The sequence below is a fragment of the Myiozetetes cayanensis genome, unplaced genomic scaffold (assembly GCF_022539395.1).
Source record: "Myiozetetes cayanensis isolate MyiCay16 unplaced genomic scaffold, myiCay2020 scf21, whole genome shotgun sequence".
Taxonomy (NCBI): domain Eukaryota; kingdom Metazoa; phylum Chordata; class Aves; order Passeriformes; family Tyrannidae; genus Myiozetetes; species Myiozetetes cayanensis.
This window is the reverse complement of record NW_026087423.1, coordinates 3,995,908-4,012,478: the sequence shown is the minus strand read 5'-3', so window position 1 is coordinate 4,012,478 and position 16,571 is coordinate 3,995,908. Positions and strand designations below refer to the sequence as shown.

Genomic DNA, 16,571 nt, shown 5'->3' with positions numbered 1-16,571 from the left:
AGCTGAGAAAAACACCCAGCAAAAACAACCCCGAAAAAGAGACATGATGCTTTGCAGGGCATCCTGCCACAGAGAGTGTAGAGTTAAAAAATATGATATGGCAAAGATATAAAATCATGATGGGGTCTGATGACAGAGCTACAAGTCCAAACGTGGCAGGGAGGTCCTGGCAAGGGAGCCCAGCTCATGCCCAGGGAATGCAGTCTCTGGGCTGGTTTTAATAGCGTGATGTCATCTCTCCTGAGAATGGGTTAGGTAACTTCTTTGTATCTACAAAGCTGGCAGAATTCCTGGATGATTCAGATAAAGTAATAAGCAAGACAGGTTTTGAAAAAAAAAAAAAAAAAAAGACAGAAAAGGTCCTTAATGTGTCTTAATGCTCCTGACAGGAATCGAGGCACCTTTCACTCCTCCCTGCACGTTATCAGAACCTACAAACCCTCCCTCCTGCTCCCCACGAGGCTTCACTTTAACCTAGGAAACTGAAAAATAAAAAATCTAAAGAAAAAAAAAAGTTAAACTATTTGCAAAATTACTCAAATAAGCCGTGAGGGCTGTGGTGGGTTTAGGGTTCACAGAATGTTGTTGGAATGGACCTTAAAGATCACGTAGTCCCACCTCCTCCTGCCCAGGGCAGGGACACCTCTCACTAGACCAGGTTGCTCAAGGCCTGGCTTTGAACACTGCCAGGGGTGGGGCAGCCACAGCTTCTCTGGGCAACCTGTTCCAGTGTTTTCCCACCCTCACAGTAAAGAATTACTAACATCTAACCTAAATCCCCCCCTCTTTCAGTTTGTATCAATTCCCCCTTGTCCTCCCACCCCATTTCCTGACCACGAGTCCCTCTCCGGCTTCCCTGGAGGCCCCTCTTCCCACACTGGAAGGTGCTCTGAGTACCCCAGCCAACCTTCCCTCCTCCAGCCCCACCTTTTCTCAGTTTTTATTTGCGTGGGGTTTTTTGTATCCCCATCAGATTTGCCCTCCCAGCGAGCCCCCCTCTGGCCCGCGGGGGTTCCGTGGGGGCGGCCGGCCGAGCCGCGGTGCAGGGGCGGTGGGCAGAGCGCGGGTCGCGGTGGGCAGAGCGCGGGTCGCGGTGGGCAGAGCGCGGTCGCGGTGGGCAGAGCGCGGGGCGCGGTGGGCAGAGCGCGGATCGGCGGTGGGCAGAGCGCGGGTCGCGGTGGGCAGAGCGCGGGTCGGCGGTGGGCAGAGCGCGGATCGGCGGTGGGCAGAGCGCGGTCGCGGTGGGCAGAGCGCGGGTCGCGGTGGGCAGAGCGCGGGTCGCGGTGGGCAGAGCGCGGATCGGCGGTGGGCAGAGCGCGGGTCGCGGTGGGCAGAGCGCGGGGCGCGGTGGGCAGAGCGCGGGGCGCGGTGGGCAGAGCGAGGATCGCGGTGGGCAGAGCGCGGGGCGCGGCGCGCCGGGCCCGCCCCGGCGGCGGAAGATGGCGGCGGTGCGGCTGGGCCGGGGCCGGGCGCTCCTCTCCCGTGTCCGCGGGGCCCCGCGGGCAATCCGCGGTCTGGCCGCGGGGCCGGAGATGCACTTCGGCTTCCAGAGCGTCACGGAGGAGGAGAGGAGGGAGAAGAGTGAGGGCGGCGGCGGCAGAGGGCGGGCTGGGCCCGCGGCCGAGCGGTGATGGGTTACGGGGTGCTGGGGTGTGCTCGGGGCTGCGCCGTTACCGGGAGTCTCCGCGAAGAGGATCCCTGTGAATACCCCTGTGAATAAATAATAACACCTGCTCCGTGCTTCCCTCGGCTCGGGGAGGTTGCGTCTCCAAAGAGACCTTTGTCGGGCAACGGGCACAGCAGGGTTCGATTTTTTCTTGTTATGTTTTTTTACCTCCACGAGGCGATAAAAGACACAGTTTACTTCGACACGAGCGTTTTGAAGTAAATTGCGTCCCATCTCATTTTCTTGTCCTTTTTTTTTTTTTTTTTTTCAGTTTACCAGGTATTTGAAAGCGTGGCCAAGAAGTACGATGTGATGAATGATTCCATGACTCTAGGAATTCATCGAGTGTGGAAGGATTTCCTGGTACATAAAATGAACCCTTGCCCGGGAACACTTCTTCTTGATGTTGCTGGAGGAACAGGTAAATAGTTTTTGTGAGTTCCACATAACAGTGCTACGTGTGTTTGTAGCTGTTTGAGTGCTCAGAATTAAGTTGCCCAGGTTTTTTTATATCTTCCCTCCCTCAGTCTTTAAAACCAATGAGACATCTACTTGACTTACCTAGAGAAGGGTTAAGAGTTAACTTCTTTGTGTTTTATAGTATCTTGCTGCAGGGGTCTGACAGTGTTATAGTACTGCTGCGATATGTTGTGGAAAACTGTTTAAATTTGTAAAAAGTCACTAACTCTTTGCTTTGCATATATTCTCTCTCTATATATTTATATGTACATACACTCTGTGTATATACAGTGGGGGGGGGCTGTTTTTATTAATGTATGTGACTCAAAATTAATATTAACTCAGTTTGATGTTCAAAGCCTTATGTTTCAATTTCCTGGAATCAGAAAAGATTCCAAAATGTGAACCTTTTTTTTAAACCAACTGCAGGTGACATTGCCTTTCGATTCATTAATTATGTTCGCTCTGTACGAGAGCGGCAGCTCCAGAGGAAGCTCAAGCAACATCAGAATTTGTCGTGGCAGGAAATTTTTGAGAATTACCAGGAAGACAAATTTAACTCTCTAGGGGATTCCCAGGTGGTGGTCTGTGACATTAACAGAGAAATGTTAAAAGTTGGGAAGCAGAAAGCTCAGCACCTTGGCTACTCGGAAGGTAAGTCGTACCTCATGCTGTGTCAGCAGCGTCCCTGATAGCAAGAATTTGGTGCATCAGGTAATCACCACTTCAGGATTACAAATACCCTAAACAGCTGTGGTATATATTGCTGTACTTGTGTATTTGCCACTGCTGAGTCACTTTTCCAGTGAGTATGTGTATATAAATATGAAAGTGTCCATGAGGTCTGATACCCAGCTGTCCTTCAAAATTAAATAATCAAAACTGCTGTTAACATCTGTGCTAACAAATCTGGTATTACTGAGCTGCAAAAGAGCTCAGCCCTAGAATGATTAAAGATCTCATACTGTGTACTTTAAGAATCAAGGTAGCAAATAAAAAAAAGCAAGAACTAAAGGATATTGTGAACCTATAAAACTTTCCACAGTTAGAGCATATGCAAGTAATGCTTAGAGAAACTGAATTATATTAAATCTTAGTTTGCAGGTGAATGGATTAATTCACTGATGCTTATAATTTGTTGGGTACCAGGCCAATCCTGATTGAAAAGCCTGATTTTAAGAAATAAAACATAGAGAAAGAAGTACTGCTTGTGGCTTAGTGTGCCACAATTCTGACTTCTTTCTTACTTTTACTCCCTTACTCAGCACGTACCCATTTGATATGTCCTACCTGATGGTTTTCAGGCAATTCCTCCCTGATGCAATAATCTCATTGCTGAGCTTGCTTATCTCTTGATTGTCTGAGATCTAAAACTTGTTATTCTTAAAATTGTAAGAGAGAGGCAGAGCTTGCTGATTGTGCATTTTGTCGCAGGAGTACTGTTAGGATTAAAGGGTGGGCTCAGTTCCACGCACACTGTGTCTCACCTAAAAAATCCAATGCGCAGGCTGGAAGGTGTAAAGACCTTCCCCGGATCTTCACTCGTGAAGACTGGCCATTACCTATTCTGAGGGACTTAACCTGTTGCTCAAGACCTTTTCTTGCTGCTCATTTCTTAGGTGTTTTTTCAAACTGTCCAGGTTTAAATCACACTAATAATGCTGCTTTAATAATGTTGCATGCTTCTTTTCATACAATACTTACTACAACCATAAATATATATGTTTTGTAAAACTGAAATTTTATTGTCTCCTGGCAACAATCATTGTTTTCTGTTGTGTTTTGCCTTCCCCTGTGTTGCTTTCTAGCATAGTGCCCTTTTGAAACTGTTGCAGAAAACTTCTGGGTTTTCTTCTATTGCTTTTTTTGTTTTGCATTTGAGCTTCCAAAACTAGTAACTTTAAGAGCTATCAGTTCTAAATTAAGGAGTCTTATTTTTGGTACCAGTAACCTGGACATCCATGCTCCACAGATAAACATGGTTAGACAGGATAGACAGGATTCCTTAGGGGCTGGAAATGAACACAACTGCAACAGGATCACATCGTGATGGTGCTGGTGGAGGGAGATCGGCTTTTCATGTTCCTCAGTCTCTGGAAATTTTCCAGCAAAATGTGTTGAGTGTTTTGGCCATTGTTGCGTGGCAAGACATTAATATTTGTTGGTAGTTACTTTTAAAACAGAGATTGTCTTTTTGCAACTTTGCTGCAAACAAATGGCAGCCAACAATGCTTTCCACTATGATGCAAGTTTGTGAAATTTTTTTTGGCATGCTGAGGCACTGTGAGCACAACAGGTATGTATATGCAGAACAATGTTTTGGCTTACCTGCAAAATAACTGCTCTGTTTTGAAAGACAGTGAGTGGTATAGTACAGGTTCTTGAAAGGTTCCTGAGTACAGGCCAAGGTGTCTTTCCTCCAACAAAAATGCAAAATGGAAACATTTGTTTTAAATATCACATTTAAAAGAATCAGTTTTTTTCTAGGATAGGTAAGTTCAATTCTTTCTGGAGCAGTCTTGAGTTCAATCCTGTAATCTGTCTTTTACTACAGGCTTGTCCTGGGTACTTGGGAATGCTGAAGAGTTGCCCTTTGATGATGATAAGTTTGATGTTTACACAATTGCCTTTGGAATCCGAAACGTAACTCGTATTGATTTGGTAAGTTGCTGTAGTGTATCCTCAAGTGGGGTCCTTACCATTCATCTGAGGGGTTTTTATTCAGCAGAGGAAGAAAAGGAGGAACTCCTTTGTATAAAGGAAGATCATAGTCTACTCCTGAAACATTTAAAAGAAGTGGCATGTGGTGTGCAACTTGTTTGAATGGAGAATGCAATTAAATGCCCCACCTTTGCCATAAAAAGATAGATTTATACCAGTTGCACCCAATCCTTCCAGCTTGACAAGCCACACGATCTCTTCCTAAGGCAAAGGGGCTGGATGCTGCAGTCATTCCCCACCTCCTCCTGACCTATGGCATGGCTGGATCTCCACATGCACAGTGCAGTCAGTCTGCATGTCTCAAATCTTCTGAAGCACCTGATCTACATCCCACCCACCGTGGGTCCAACAAGTCCTGTTCTCTGTTTCCCCCCCTGAGCCAGCAGAGCTTCCAGAGCAGAGTGGGAAGCAGCTGGCTGCTGTCCCCACTGCTGTCAACTAACCTGTTCTGCCCACTTCTGCTCAGTGTCTTTACACTGCCTGGTGATAGAGCTTCCTATGCAGAACAAGTACGATTTTAATTAGGATAAGTAGTGCCCTTTGTTGTAAACAATATCTGTCCTTTGAGAATGACAAGCTGTTGTGGGGGTGAAGATAGGTTAGATCACCTGTCTAGGTGGACTAGTTGTGTGTGTTCTGGAGGAGCGTGTTACAGCCTTGGCAAGGCTCCTTCTGTGGAAGATGTAACCACCTTGAACCATATGCCTTGGAAGTTAATGTGGATGGCTTTTCCTGGTACTTTGTGTGCACCTTTCCAAAGCACAGGCTCTTTGCCTTCATGGATGCAGGAATCTGGTGGCAGAGCTCCCTGGAGACCTGACACAAAACACATCCAAGCTGCCAATTCTTTTGCAGAGCTCCTGTCCTGTATGTGCACTGTTTGTGTCCCCCTCCTTAGGAACAGGACAGTTGAAGCCAAGCAACCTGCAGAGCTTCTGGACTACAACTCTGCTGTGCTCCTGCATGAAGGAACACACAGTTGTAAAGAAAATTTTATCTTGATTCTTCTTAGGTATTTTATTTGTATATAGGGTGGAATTTTCCAAGTAGCCAAAGATTTTCTTCTTCCTTCTCCTTCCTTCCTGTTCTTACACATTGCTCATCCAAAACCCAGTATCATTCCTTCTCTGATCTTTTGGGTGTGCCTCAGTAAAATCTTTTGATTTAAAAAAAAATCTATCGTACCCTTTTTTCTTTTTCAGTTTCTTGTAGGTGAGTCACCTTCTCCCTTTTGGGTTTGGTCTCTAATTACAAGAGCTCTGCCAACAAACATTCATCAACTGGGAGTAGGGAAAAAGAAAAATTGGCAACCCAATATCAAGTTTTGACACAAAGCCTTGTATAAATCTGTGTGTTTACCATTGAGACTGTTTGTGCTTTGTGTTTGTTGTATGTTTGGGTTTTTTTACTTGTCTTGGGGTGCTTCTCCACATTAAATATTGCAGACTGCCAGTGAGGGTACTCTTTACTTCCCTCAGTTCATCAGAGTTGCATGATAATATCACATGCCATGACAACAGGCAGAAACAAACTTATCACATCTGCTTTGTCTCAGGCTCTTCAAGAGGCCTATCGTGTGCTGAAACCAGGAGGAAGATTTCTCTGCCTTGAATTTAGTCATGTCAGCAACCCTCTTCTTTCCAGGTAAGAACACAGTGTCACTTCATACCACATCACAGGGCTCTCTTTTTTGTACTCAGCCACAATAAGAGATGGAGACACTTTGAGGCCACTTCTTTGTGCACTTTTAAAATCAGAGACAGACGGCATAGCATAGTGGTACCGAGACCAGCTTGTGCTGGAGAGGGTTGGTTTTTAACCTTGTTTATATTCATTTGCGTTTGTTGTCTGTCTGTGCAGGCTTTATGATCTCTACAGTTTCCAGGTTATCCCTGTTCTGGGTGAGGTCATTGCTGGTGACTGGAGGTCGTACCAGTATCTGGTGGAGAGCATCCGGCAGTTCCCCCCTCAGGTGAGAGGATTTCCCTCAACTCACACACAAAATATGATCCCAGCACAGCCTCCAGCCACTGGTTCACAGGCCTTCGAGTTGTTAAAATTATGGCACTTCTTTTTCAGGAGGAGCTGAAGGCAATGATAGAAGATGCAGGTTTTTTCAAAGTGGATTATGAGAATTTAAACTTTGGCATTGTCGCCATCCACTCAGGTTTCAAACTGTGAGTCTACTATGTAGCAAAACACAGGAGGTGTAATTTTCACGAAGAATGTGAAAGCTGTGGAATTTTAACAGTATGAGGATTGAAGAGGAGCGTTGAGAACTTGTGCAGCAGATACTTGCTCAGCAGCCAGACCCTGAACACCAACTACCTTTTCTCCTTCAAGAAACCTGTGAAAGGAGCGAGTCCTGTGGCATTTCTTACACTTGCATTTCCCTTCAAGTGCAATGTAAAGGACACGGCCAAAACTGAGCAGTGCTAACCAGTGAAGCAACATCAGTTGCCACTGGTTGTTGGACACAGAAATAGGCTGACTAGTCTTCCAAGAAGATGCCTTTTATTTTTTTTACTACGCTTCAAGGAGGATATACCCATGAGAACTTGGATTTATGAAGTAACTATGGATTTTTATGAAGCTGTTATTATCTCTGTCATGTGGAGTTTAAGGATGTTTTCCCATGACTCCTTTACTTCTTTCAAAGGCAAATGAAAGGCTTGGGAAATAAAAGGGCTCTGCATCAACTCTTTTCCACTTAAATCAGTCTTTTGTGAGAAGGTTGCCTAAGAAATTATGGATTTGGGGGGTGTGGGGTGGGAATAGGGGTGGGGATGTCCATCCTTCATTCACACTGCAGTAAAGAGGGTAATGCAAGGGGACAGAGGGTAAAGAAAACTCTTAAAGGATAAACTAGTTCCAACGGTTTTATTAGCAAAGAAGCAATCTTTTGAAAGAAAATAAATACAAGGAAGACATTTTTGCTTTTTTATATAGCCACAATGAAAATACCAGCTGCTACAGCAAAATCCCTGACCATTAACAATACAACAAAAGACCTGGAGATCAAGGCCTGTTTCCCCAGGAAGGCTGAAGGTGGGAGTCACTGTGCAGATCCTGTACCCAGGTGCAAGTTTCAGTAACAGTCCGTGGTTCTAACCAGACTTGAAAAGAAGAATAGCGACTTGGCCGAGGTAGAAGTAGATGAAGTGTTTGGTCTCGTGAGTCACGTAGCTGCCAAAGTTCCTTCCCACGATGCAGTGCCACGTGGGATTGTATTTCTTGTCAAATTCCTACGGAAGAGAGAACTAGAAAGTCAGCATTTTCGTGGTAATTATACTAATATTGTCTAACAGGTTTTCTTGTTGTTTTTTTTTCTTTTGCAATGATATGTCATTTGTTAACAAGTATCACTTTTGGAAGGAGGCAATTAAGGAGCAGCATATGCTCCTAAGCACAAGGATCATCTGTCACTTTATAACTCATCTGCTGCTTAGTCATACCAAAAAAAAAAATGTTCTTCCAAGCAGAGCAGGAATAAGCTTAAAACATATGTTTGGGGAAGTAACTTTTCCCCCAAAGTCACGCCATGATCTCAAACCATAACTTTTAAGAGCTCACTGCTCAGATGAAACCAGTATTTTGATTTCGGGTGTTTACAATAAGGATGCTGAAAGGACACTTGCCTGGGAAATTCTCTGCCACGTCCTTGATATCTAGTCATGAGACTATATTCTTCTGACACTCTGTCATCAAGAGCCTGCTACAACTTACAAATAAACTCCTGTGTCCGGGTGTAATGTGAGTAATCGTGCAGTCAGTGGTTACACAGTGCAGTACCTAACAGCCATCAGCTGAGGAGGTTTTTCTGAGAACATGGAAGAGGTTGCTGTTCTTCTCAAACAAACCCTTCAACTACTTGCAGCTCAGTCAGGCTCCCAGTAGGAGTCAAGAGAAAAAAATGTGACAAACTGTAAGCTATGAACCATCTGTTCAGCGCTCGCATGAACAGCTTGTCTTACATGTGGGGGGAAAGGGCAAAAAACAAAACCACTTATTACGTGGTCGGCAAACCACCCCTCCTCAAACAGGCTCCAGATAGAGCCCGTGTTTTGTACCAGCTCATCAGTCACAGGGACAGTCAGCTGCCAATCTGCTCACCTGGACAATGGCACAGTGGCAGAAAAGGCATAAGGTACTACCAGAGAAATGCAGAAAGACCTAAAAAGGTCCACATAAAGGGTGGGGAAAGGAACATAAAGAGAGAAAGTCCAACTCGATTATCTAGGGTGTCTGGAGCTTGTTTCTCTAGAGTGACTTGCCCAGCAGCTTTCTCCCTGATTGATTTTTCATGAGCACATTACAAGCCAACATTTACCTTCTTTATGTGAGCAGCGATGTCCTTCTCGATGTTGTATTTCTCCAAGGCCTGAGTAGCACATTCCACCGAGTCCTGTTGCATCTCCTCTGACATGTCCGCATTTTTGATCACTGCCTTCCGATCGCTCATGATTGCCTGCTCTGGGAGAAGAAAAGGAGAATTCAAAATTGCAGAAGCACCTGCCAGAGTCACCTGTACCGTCACTCCCAGCGAGCTCCCGGGGCCGGGCAGCGCTTTGCCGGCTGTGTCGGGCACGGGCACAGCCCGAGCAGCGGCGGCTGAAACGCCGCGTCCCGCTCAGCACCCGCTCTCCAGCCGGACCCACACAAGCCCCGCCGCCCTCCCCAGCTCCGCTCCAGCCCTTCCCCAGCCCAGCGCGGCCGCTCCATCGCTCGGTCCCGACGGCCTTTCCCCGCCGAGGGAGGCGACCCAAGCCCGGCTCGGAGGGCTCGGAGCCCCGCGCGGCTGCAAGAGAAGGATCCCTCCGGCAGAGCCGGGGGTGCCGGAAAGCGGAGCCGGCGAATGGGGCAGAGCCCGGGCCGGGGGAGCCGCCGGTGCACCGGGGTGGCCGAACGTCCCCGGGAGCGCAGCCCGTCCCTCACCGTCGGGCGATGCGGGGCGAGCGCGGAGCAGGCAGCGCTGCGCTCTGTGCCGTGCGCGCCTCAGAGCGCCCCACCCTCCGTGCCCATTGGCCAGCCGTTCGTCACCGCCGCCGGCCCCCGAGCGCCCATTGGTCACCGCCGCCGGCCCCCGAGCGCCCATTGGCTAAGGCGCGGCGCCCGGCAGGGCTTTACCCCGGCGTTGTCTTGCGGCCCGGGATGCCCCGCGCCGCGTCCGTTGCCATGGCGACCGCGGGGTGAGGGGGGAGCGGGAGGGGCCCACACCCGCTGCATGGGCGCCTGGCTTGGGCTCGGAACGGAACGGCTCCAGTCCTGCCTCCGTGCTACTCGTCTGCTGCGCCAGGGCACGTTGAGGTTGGACGTTTCTTCACAGAAAGGGTGATTAATCACTGGAGCGGGCTGCACAGGTGGTGGAGTCGCCGTCCCCGGAGGTGTTCAAGGAAAGACTGGACGCGGCACTGAGCGCCCTGGTCTAGTTGACACCGTGGTGTTGGGTCACAGGTTGGACTCCATGATCTCAGAGGTCTTTTCCAACCTCATTGATTCTGTGATTCTGTGTGGCATCGTCTGGTGATTCTGTACAAAAAACTTGTTCCTTGAAGTACCCTCAGCCTCCAAGGCATTGTAATGTGTCCACCAGCTTCAGTAAAGCACCTTTCCATAGCTGATATGTGCACCCCAAAAGCCATCTTATTACTTGCCCCAGCCTGGATCACAGAGACACTGAGTTTAACCCAGTAATTTCTGCAACAGACTTTGTTTCTCTTTGAAACAAGCTTTTGCTGGGAAAAGCTCTTTCAGTAAAATGGGATATTACTGAAATAATACTGGGATATTATCTGGGATAGCTTTTTCAGTAATATGCCCTTTGCTGAGAGCAAAGCCCACCCGTCAAAGGAAGGAGTTCCATAGCTTGTGAACGGCACTTGATCATCTGTCCTGTTCTGACCATGTCCTAATAATGTTCCTGTTTTCATCTGTTTTCAGTTCAGACTAAGAGACCTCTGAGAGAAATCTCTTACCTATGTTTACTGAGCATGATCGAGCCAGCTCGACTTTGTTCCTGCAGTGAACTGAACCTATCAGACTTGTCAAGTCTCTCTTATGGTATCTTTTGCAGACCTCACCGTTTCTTGCAACTCTTGCCATATTTTGTTTGTTTGTGTTTGGTTTTTGCTTTGCTTGGTTGGGTTTTGGTTTTTTTTTTTTTATTCATTTGTTTAAGTGAAGCAAGATGTTTTGGGAGATCCTGGGTGCTCTGTTTCGTTAGTTTCACTCTCCCTGGGGCACTTTCTGCTTTTGCTCTTGTCAGCAGGTAAAACATCACTGTTGAGTCTTCCAGGTAAAACATCACTGTTGATCACTGTGATCTGTTAACAACAGGAACCACATCTATAGCAAACAGCACAGGATGACTTAGAAGAGGTTTTCACATACTGGTTGGTAGGACTCCTATTTCCTTGTACCCTCAAGAGCAGTGATCCACCTCACCTGAAATGCCAATATTTTTTCATATTAGTACAGTATAGTTGCTGGCTCAGTGTCATTCAGAGCAAAAGCAGCATAACTGCAAGCAACCCTTTGCTTTTGCCAGCTCTGAGAGAACCTCAGAAAAATATACCACCCCCAAAAATATTGAAACTGGGTAATGTAATACTTTTGTCACTCTAGAGTATCTCTGGAATAACTTCTGGCTCCCAGGTTGTAGCATTCCAATTAGGAGAGATGCAATTCACAGCTTTGCTTGTGTGCTAGCAACGTGAAGAAGCTCCGAATGGTCTTGGGGCCACAGCAAGTAATTACTTTACAGAACAGTCTTTATTATCTGCAGCACTTGCAGTGGTTCTTTGAGTACTGGACAATTTTGTGCTGACAGAACTGAACCATTTAACAATCTTCCCAGTGCTTACTCTAAACTTCAGAAACACCCATGAGTCTCTGAGGAGGCGCTTGTGTTTGGTAGCTGCAGGCAAATCTCTGTGCATTCATTAAGAAATGGTTGGCTGAGGGAACAGATGTGATGGTGGCTGCAGGAATGTCAGTGTGGGTGAGATACACGTCGTTAATGAGCAACATTAAAGCCCAAGATACAGGGATTTAAAGGGAGGCATTAGAGCCCTACTTGTTAATCAGGAATATAAAAGTATCATTTCCTCCAGGACAGAGCTGCAGGGGAAGGCAGAACAAATACACAGGAGATGATAGCTGGGGAAACTGGATAAGGCATATCATGAGATTCCTCTTGCAGATGAAGGTTAGATTGTCAGCACTTTGCAGGACAGGTATTTGTTTGCTCTTTGTTGCACACCACACCACTGTATTAATAGGGATTTTTTCCAGGGCTTCCAGTTACTATCAAAACATAGAATAATCATTATAAGCAATAAAACAACTACCATCTTCTTTCTGTAAAACTGAAGAAGTCTCCACATTGACATTTTCTTTGTAAACCTGGAATTCGTACATGAGAGCTTCTAATCCAATTTTATATCTACAGATTTATAGGGGTGGAAAAATCTTGGCAGGTCGGAGTCCAGTTCTCTCCATGGTCTCCAGAGGAAACATTTGCTCCACTTGCAGGTTGGGGCCCTGCAGTGAAAGCAGGTGAACCAGCACATGATGGGTGCCTTGCCTTCCCCTCAGGGTGCTGTGGGGCTCAGCACCATCCTGGGGGGCTCAGCACCCACCACATCAGACCTGCCAAGGGCAGGCTGAGGCACTGCCATGTTCTGCCCCACAGGCAGCTCATCCAGCCCCTGCCAGCATTTCTGTTTTGGTGGTTGCAGGTGTCTGAGTCAGGGCTGTAATTCCCTCATTAGTGGTGAAGCTGCAGCAAACCCCTTCATTAAGGAAATGTGTGTTTTCCACTTTAGATGCAGTTTGGGCTGTGGGGAACAAGCAGCAGTCTGTTCTCTCACTGGGGTGTGTGGGAGCAGCACTGAACTGGCAGTTTTAAGTTTAGCATTGGGAATGTGGGATCATGTTATTCAAATTGTTGGTTTGGTTGTTGCTTTTAAATAGTTACCTGATGCTATTTTGGGTTGGAAGCTCCTGCAGCCATGCAGTTCACTCTCAAATTCCTCTTCCTTTTTCTATGTAAATAATATTGTCCCCATTCTCTCTGATGGTCAAAAGAGGGAGGCCAAAATGGATAGAACAAGGTGGGATTTCTCAGACTGGGAATTATCTTCTAACAGGACTGTAGTATGTCTTTCCTTGTTGTGATTTACATATGCATCCTAAATTACTTTTGGGCTGAGCTTATACATTTGTAAAACTTCAGCATTTGCAGGGTCTGAATCTTTTGAAAGCCCAAGACTAAAACACTAATACAGCATTACAGCTTTGCAGAGGATTTGATTACTGGGGTTAAATACAGGCTTTACTTCAATACCCTTGAAAGAATTCAGGTATCATAGTAATTACATGTTTTATGCATATGCAAATATGTGTTTGTGTGCATATCATGGAAGCTTAAACAAATAACAAAGTAACTGCACAAGTAAGAGAGGGACAAGTGTTTGCTCTCACTTCCTGACAGGGAAATCTGGGGGGAAACATCAGTTTCAGAAAAAGAACAGTTCAAAGCTTACCAGACATGCAACCGTTGAGGGCAGCAAGTGAAAGTGGATCCTACCCAGTAGCTGTGATTTCTTACACCAGCAAAGCCAGCTCAGCTGAGGTCTTCCATTAAATACACGGCACATAACAAAGAGCAAAGCAGTTTGACCACCTTATTAAGAACCAGCCACCAATGGCTCAACCTAGTACCAGTATTATTCAAAGGCCTTCATATTTTTTTTTTTCAGTGTTTTTCAATTTATGATGCTTGTATTATGCTTGGTGGACTTTTGAGATGTTAAGAAACAAGGCACATGTATCATTAATCTCTAATGTATATTGTCTGCTGTTTGCAGGGATGTGGAAGATGCAGGTCCCTGCTCAGGACATCCCCTGTCACAGCTGGCAGGAGCTGAAGGGACACACAGCACAGAGCTGGTGGGGTTTGTAATGCAGATGTACAGCGAGATGGAATGGGAGTAATGGCTTTTCTCTGCAAAAAGATACAGAACATGCACTGTGTAAGCTGGGTGACACCAACTTATGAGATCATGAGGTGAGTTTTTGCCCCCAGGGGAAACATGTGCCTGCACAGCCATGGAGGAGCCACTTTCCTTCTCCTGTCGGGCTCTCATGAGACACAGGAGCAGACTCAGAACTGGTGATTTTTCAGCCTTTTCCAGCACTTCTGAAGACAATTCCATATGTTCTCTTTTCGTGCACGGAGTTACAACTGGAATAAATAATTATGGATTATTAAGTCTGAATGTGGACAGGGCACCACCCAGGAAAAAACGTTTGTTTTTCAGCCTTTTACTGTGCCCCTCATGGCCTGAAAGTGAGTGGTCTGGACTATCTGCACCTCCTCCTGTGATGGTCTCCTGGCCTCTCCAGTCAGAATCAGGGGGGCTCATTTTGTTCTTGGAGCTGTGATATTTCTTTGCAACCACCTTCTATTTTAGAACACATATTTTTGTGTTCGAAAAGTACTTTCTCAGATTATGTACAATTCCAGTTATTTAATTTATGAGGATAAAAATACAAAGTGGGAAATAGAAGGTAACCCAGACAGACATGGAGAACAAATAGAAATAATTCAGTACAAGCAAAATATTCGATTCATCTTCTCAAAGTGCCTTTTCTCCAATAATGGAACCCTAAGTTCTGTCCATATGTCACAGAGATACTCAGCAATGTTACAGACTCCTCCTCCGCACCAGACTTTGTTACTTCTGACAGGTCAGAGCCAGAGTTGAGCTACAGATGGGAAATAAAAAATAGAGCCTTCCAACCTCTCGTTTCCCCAACAAAGTTGTTGAGGAAAATTGTTTTGTTTTTTTTTAATCATTACCTTTCAATGTTTCCTTTAAAGCCTTTAAGCCACTTGGTATCTTCAAGAATAAGGTGAAATTATTTTGCTAAACAAAAGCACTAAGGTCACCTGCCTTCCAGCTTCACAGACACTGAGTATTTCAGTAGCATTACTAAACTTTTACATCTTCCCTCTTCTGTAAGTTGTCTTGCAAGTGCTCTTCTTTTGACCAAAATACAGGCCAGGGTATTTCAGTTGTGACTGCAGAAAACTTCATTTTCCCAGATGAAACACTGAAAGGGTGTTTGGGCTCTGGGCTGTCACTAAGAGCCCTGCAGAAAAGTGTCTCGTTCCTCCAGCTTTGGTAAAGGGATATTACCTGAGGGAAAACAAACAGGAAGTTTCATGAGACCAGCAGTAGGTTATCTTCTGGATTGTACAACCTGGCACTAAAGTGCTTCTCTGGTTTATTCTAAACATGTTCAGGCAGCTTAAATTCCCTGAGCAAGTCAGGAAAGTAAATCTTGTCTGAGTTCCTGTAGAGAATCGCTCAACATGCGCACTAACTTCAGCCAGATCAGCCTCTGTACTGCTTTTGGACCAATAAATTACAGTTTTACACAGATGGCTACATTTATTTTAGTACTTCCCTATTGTTAGCTAGGATTTCTGGAAGTAAATGCAGCTATGGCAGGTTATATTCCTCTGGTTAATTCAAGCGAGATTAAGAGGTTCTTACAAACAAGTCAATACCTGGTGGGGCTACAAAATACTCCTCTACTTTCTCTCTGGCGTTTTCCAGCAGCTCTTTGGTGCAGTTGCCCTCTGTCACATCATCTTCTCTGAGGTACAGACACCTGAAGAACACAGATTACTAGTTGTGTTTAGGCCTATTTTATGAAGTAGGAAGGGTAACTTATCTCTAAACCTGGTTTTGGTCCTTAGTAAGCACTGAGACAAGTACTGGAATATTTTGAAGCACCCAAGAATGCCACTGACAGACGCCTGGGGAGCAGCCTGTGCAGACCAATCTTGACAACACAGACTGAGGAGCTGAAGTTCACCTTTGCCATGGTCACAGGTAAGGATCCCATGGGCCAGTGGCATCTTTCTCCTACACACAGCCATGATAAGACATGTCTGTAACCAAAGGGGCCATTTCTGTAAGCAAAGGGTGATTCTCAGGGATAAAAAGGTCACAAAAGCAAACAGTTTGATACATTAAGAGATAAAAGGAGGCTGCTGTGATCCATCACCTGTCCTCCAGGACTGAATCCATGGGTTCCACACCATCAGTGTTCACTTCATGAAGCTGATCAGCAAACTCGATTGCCTTCTGCAGCCGCTCCACACCCTCCGAGTCACGGAAATCCACCAGGGCCAGGTGCTCCAGGTGGTCCAGCACTTCCACCGACACTTTTTGCTGTGAAATCCGGACAAAAAAAGGCAAAGGTGAGCAAGTTTAATAGTATTACTTTTTTTTTTTTTTTTTTTTTTTTAACTAAAAACCCGTTCCGCGGCAAAACCCATCACAAAGAACCGCAGAACCGTTAAGACTGGAAAAGCCCTCCGACACCACCAGACCCAACCGTCCCCGTAGAGACAGGGCCGGGACCCGCCGGGTTGCGCTGCTCGCCCGGGGAACTTTGTCAAGGTAACTCGGTGTGCGTCCCTCCCCCCCGCGAGGCGTCGCGGTACCTGCGGCGGGGGCCGCTGCGCGCCGTGCCCGCTGTGCCGCCGCGGGGGGACCCTCCAGGCGCGGACCGACGGTGACAGGGACCGCGACAGCGCCCGCGACAGCGACAGGGACCGCGACAGCGACAGTGACAGCGACAGAGCCCGCATCGCCTCACTCCCCGACCGGGCCGTGACGTCACGCGCGGGAGTGACGTCACCCCG

The 16,571-nt window shown here is 46.5% G+C and overlaps 3 protein-coding genes across 6 annotated transcripts; 1 reads left to right on the top strand and 2 right to left on the bottom strand.

The window, feature by feature from the left end:
* The first annotated feature begins 1,414 nt into the window (after positions 1–1,414).
* On the top strand, positions 1,415–7,545 carry COQ5 (coenzyme Q5, methyltransferase). 2 transcript variants are annotated; one of them, XM_050318429.1, is made up of 7 exons: positions 1,415–1,581; positions 1,938–2,087; positions 2,555–2,779; positions 4,680–4,786; positions 6,402–6,490; positions 6,707–6,818; positions 6,926–7,545. In XM_050318429.1, exons 1-7 carry the CDS (start codon positions 1,440–1,442, stop codon positions 7,025–7,027), a joined length of 927 nt encoding a protein of 308 aa, XP_050174386.1. In that variant the 5' UTR covers positions 1,415–1,439; the 3' UTR covers positions 7,028–7,545. The 2 variants fall into 2 exon arrangements, with proteins under 2 accessions (XP_050174386.1, XP_050174387.1); XM_050318430.1 differs by lacking the exon at positions 1,415–1,581 and adding an exon at positions 1,607–1,804.
* A 162-nt stretch (positions 7,546–7,707) lies between these two features.
* DYNLL1 (dynein light chain LC8-type 1) lies at positions 7,708–9,851 on the bottom strand. 2 transcript variants are annotated; one of them, XM_050318431.1, is made up of 3 exons: positions 9,782–9,851; positions 9,177–9,314; positions 7,708–8,091 (listed from the first exon to the last, which is right to left on the bottom strand). In XM_050318431.1, exons 2-3 carry the CDS (start codon positions 9,306–9,308, stop codon positions 7,954–7,956), a joined length of 270 nt encoding a protein of 89 aa, XP_050174388.1. In that variant the 5' UTR covers positions 9,309–9,314; positions 9,782–9,851; the 3' UTR covers positions 7,708–7,953. The 2 variants fall into 2 exon arrangements, with proteins under 2 accessions (XP_050174388.1, XP_050174389.1); XM_050318432.1 differs by having other exon boundaries at positions 9,177–9,319; positions 9,782–9,847.
* Positions 9,852–14,360: 4,509 nt separating this feature from the next.
* On the bottom strand, positions 14,361–16,539 carry GATC (glutamyl-tRNA amidotransferase subunit C). 2 transcript variants are annotated; one of them, XM_050318751.1, is made up of 4 exons: positions 16,371–16,539; positions 15,929–16,095; positions 15,426–15,529; positions 14,361–15,051 (listed from the first exon to the last, which is right to left on the bottom strand). In XM_050318751.1, the coding sequence occupies exons 1-4, from the start codon at positions 16,515–16,517 to the stop codon at positions 14,996–14,998; spliced, it is 474 nt and encodes a 157-aa protein (XP_050174708.1). In that variant the 5' UTR covers positions 16,518–16,539; the 3' UTR covers positions 14,361–14,995. The 2 variants fall into 2 exon arrangements, with proteins under 2 accessions (XP_050174708.1, XP_050174707.1); XM_050318750.1 differs by having other exon boundaries at positions 15,929–16,105; positions 16,372–16,539.
* Between the last annotated feature and the right edge of the window lie 32 nt (positions 16,540–16,571).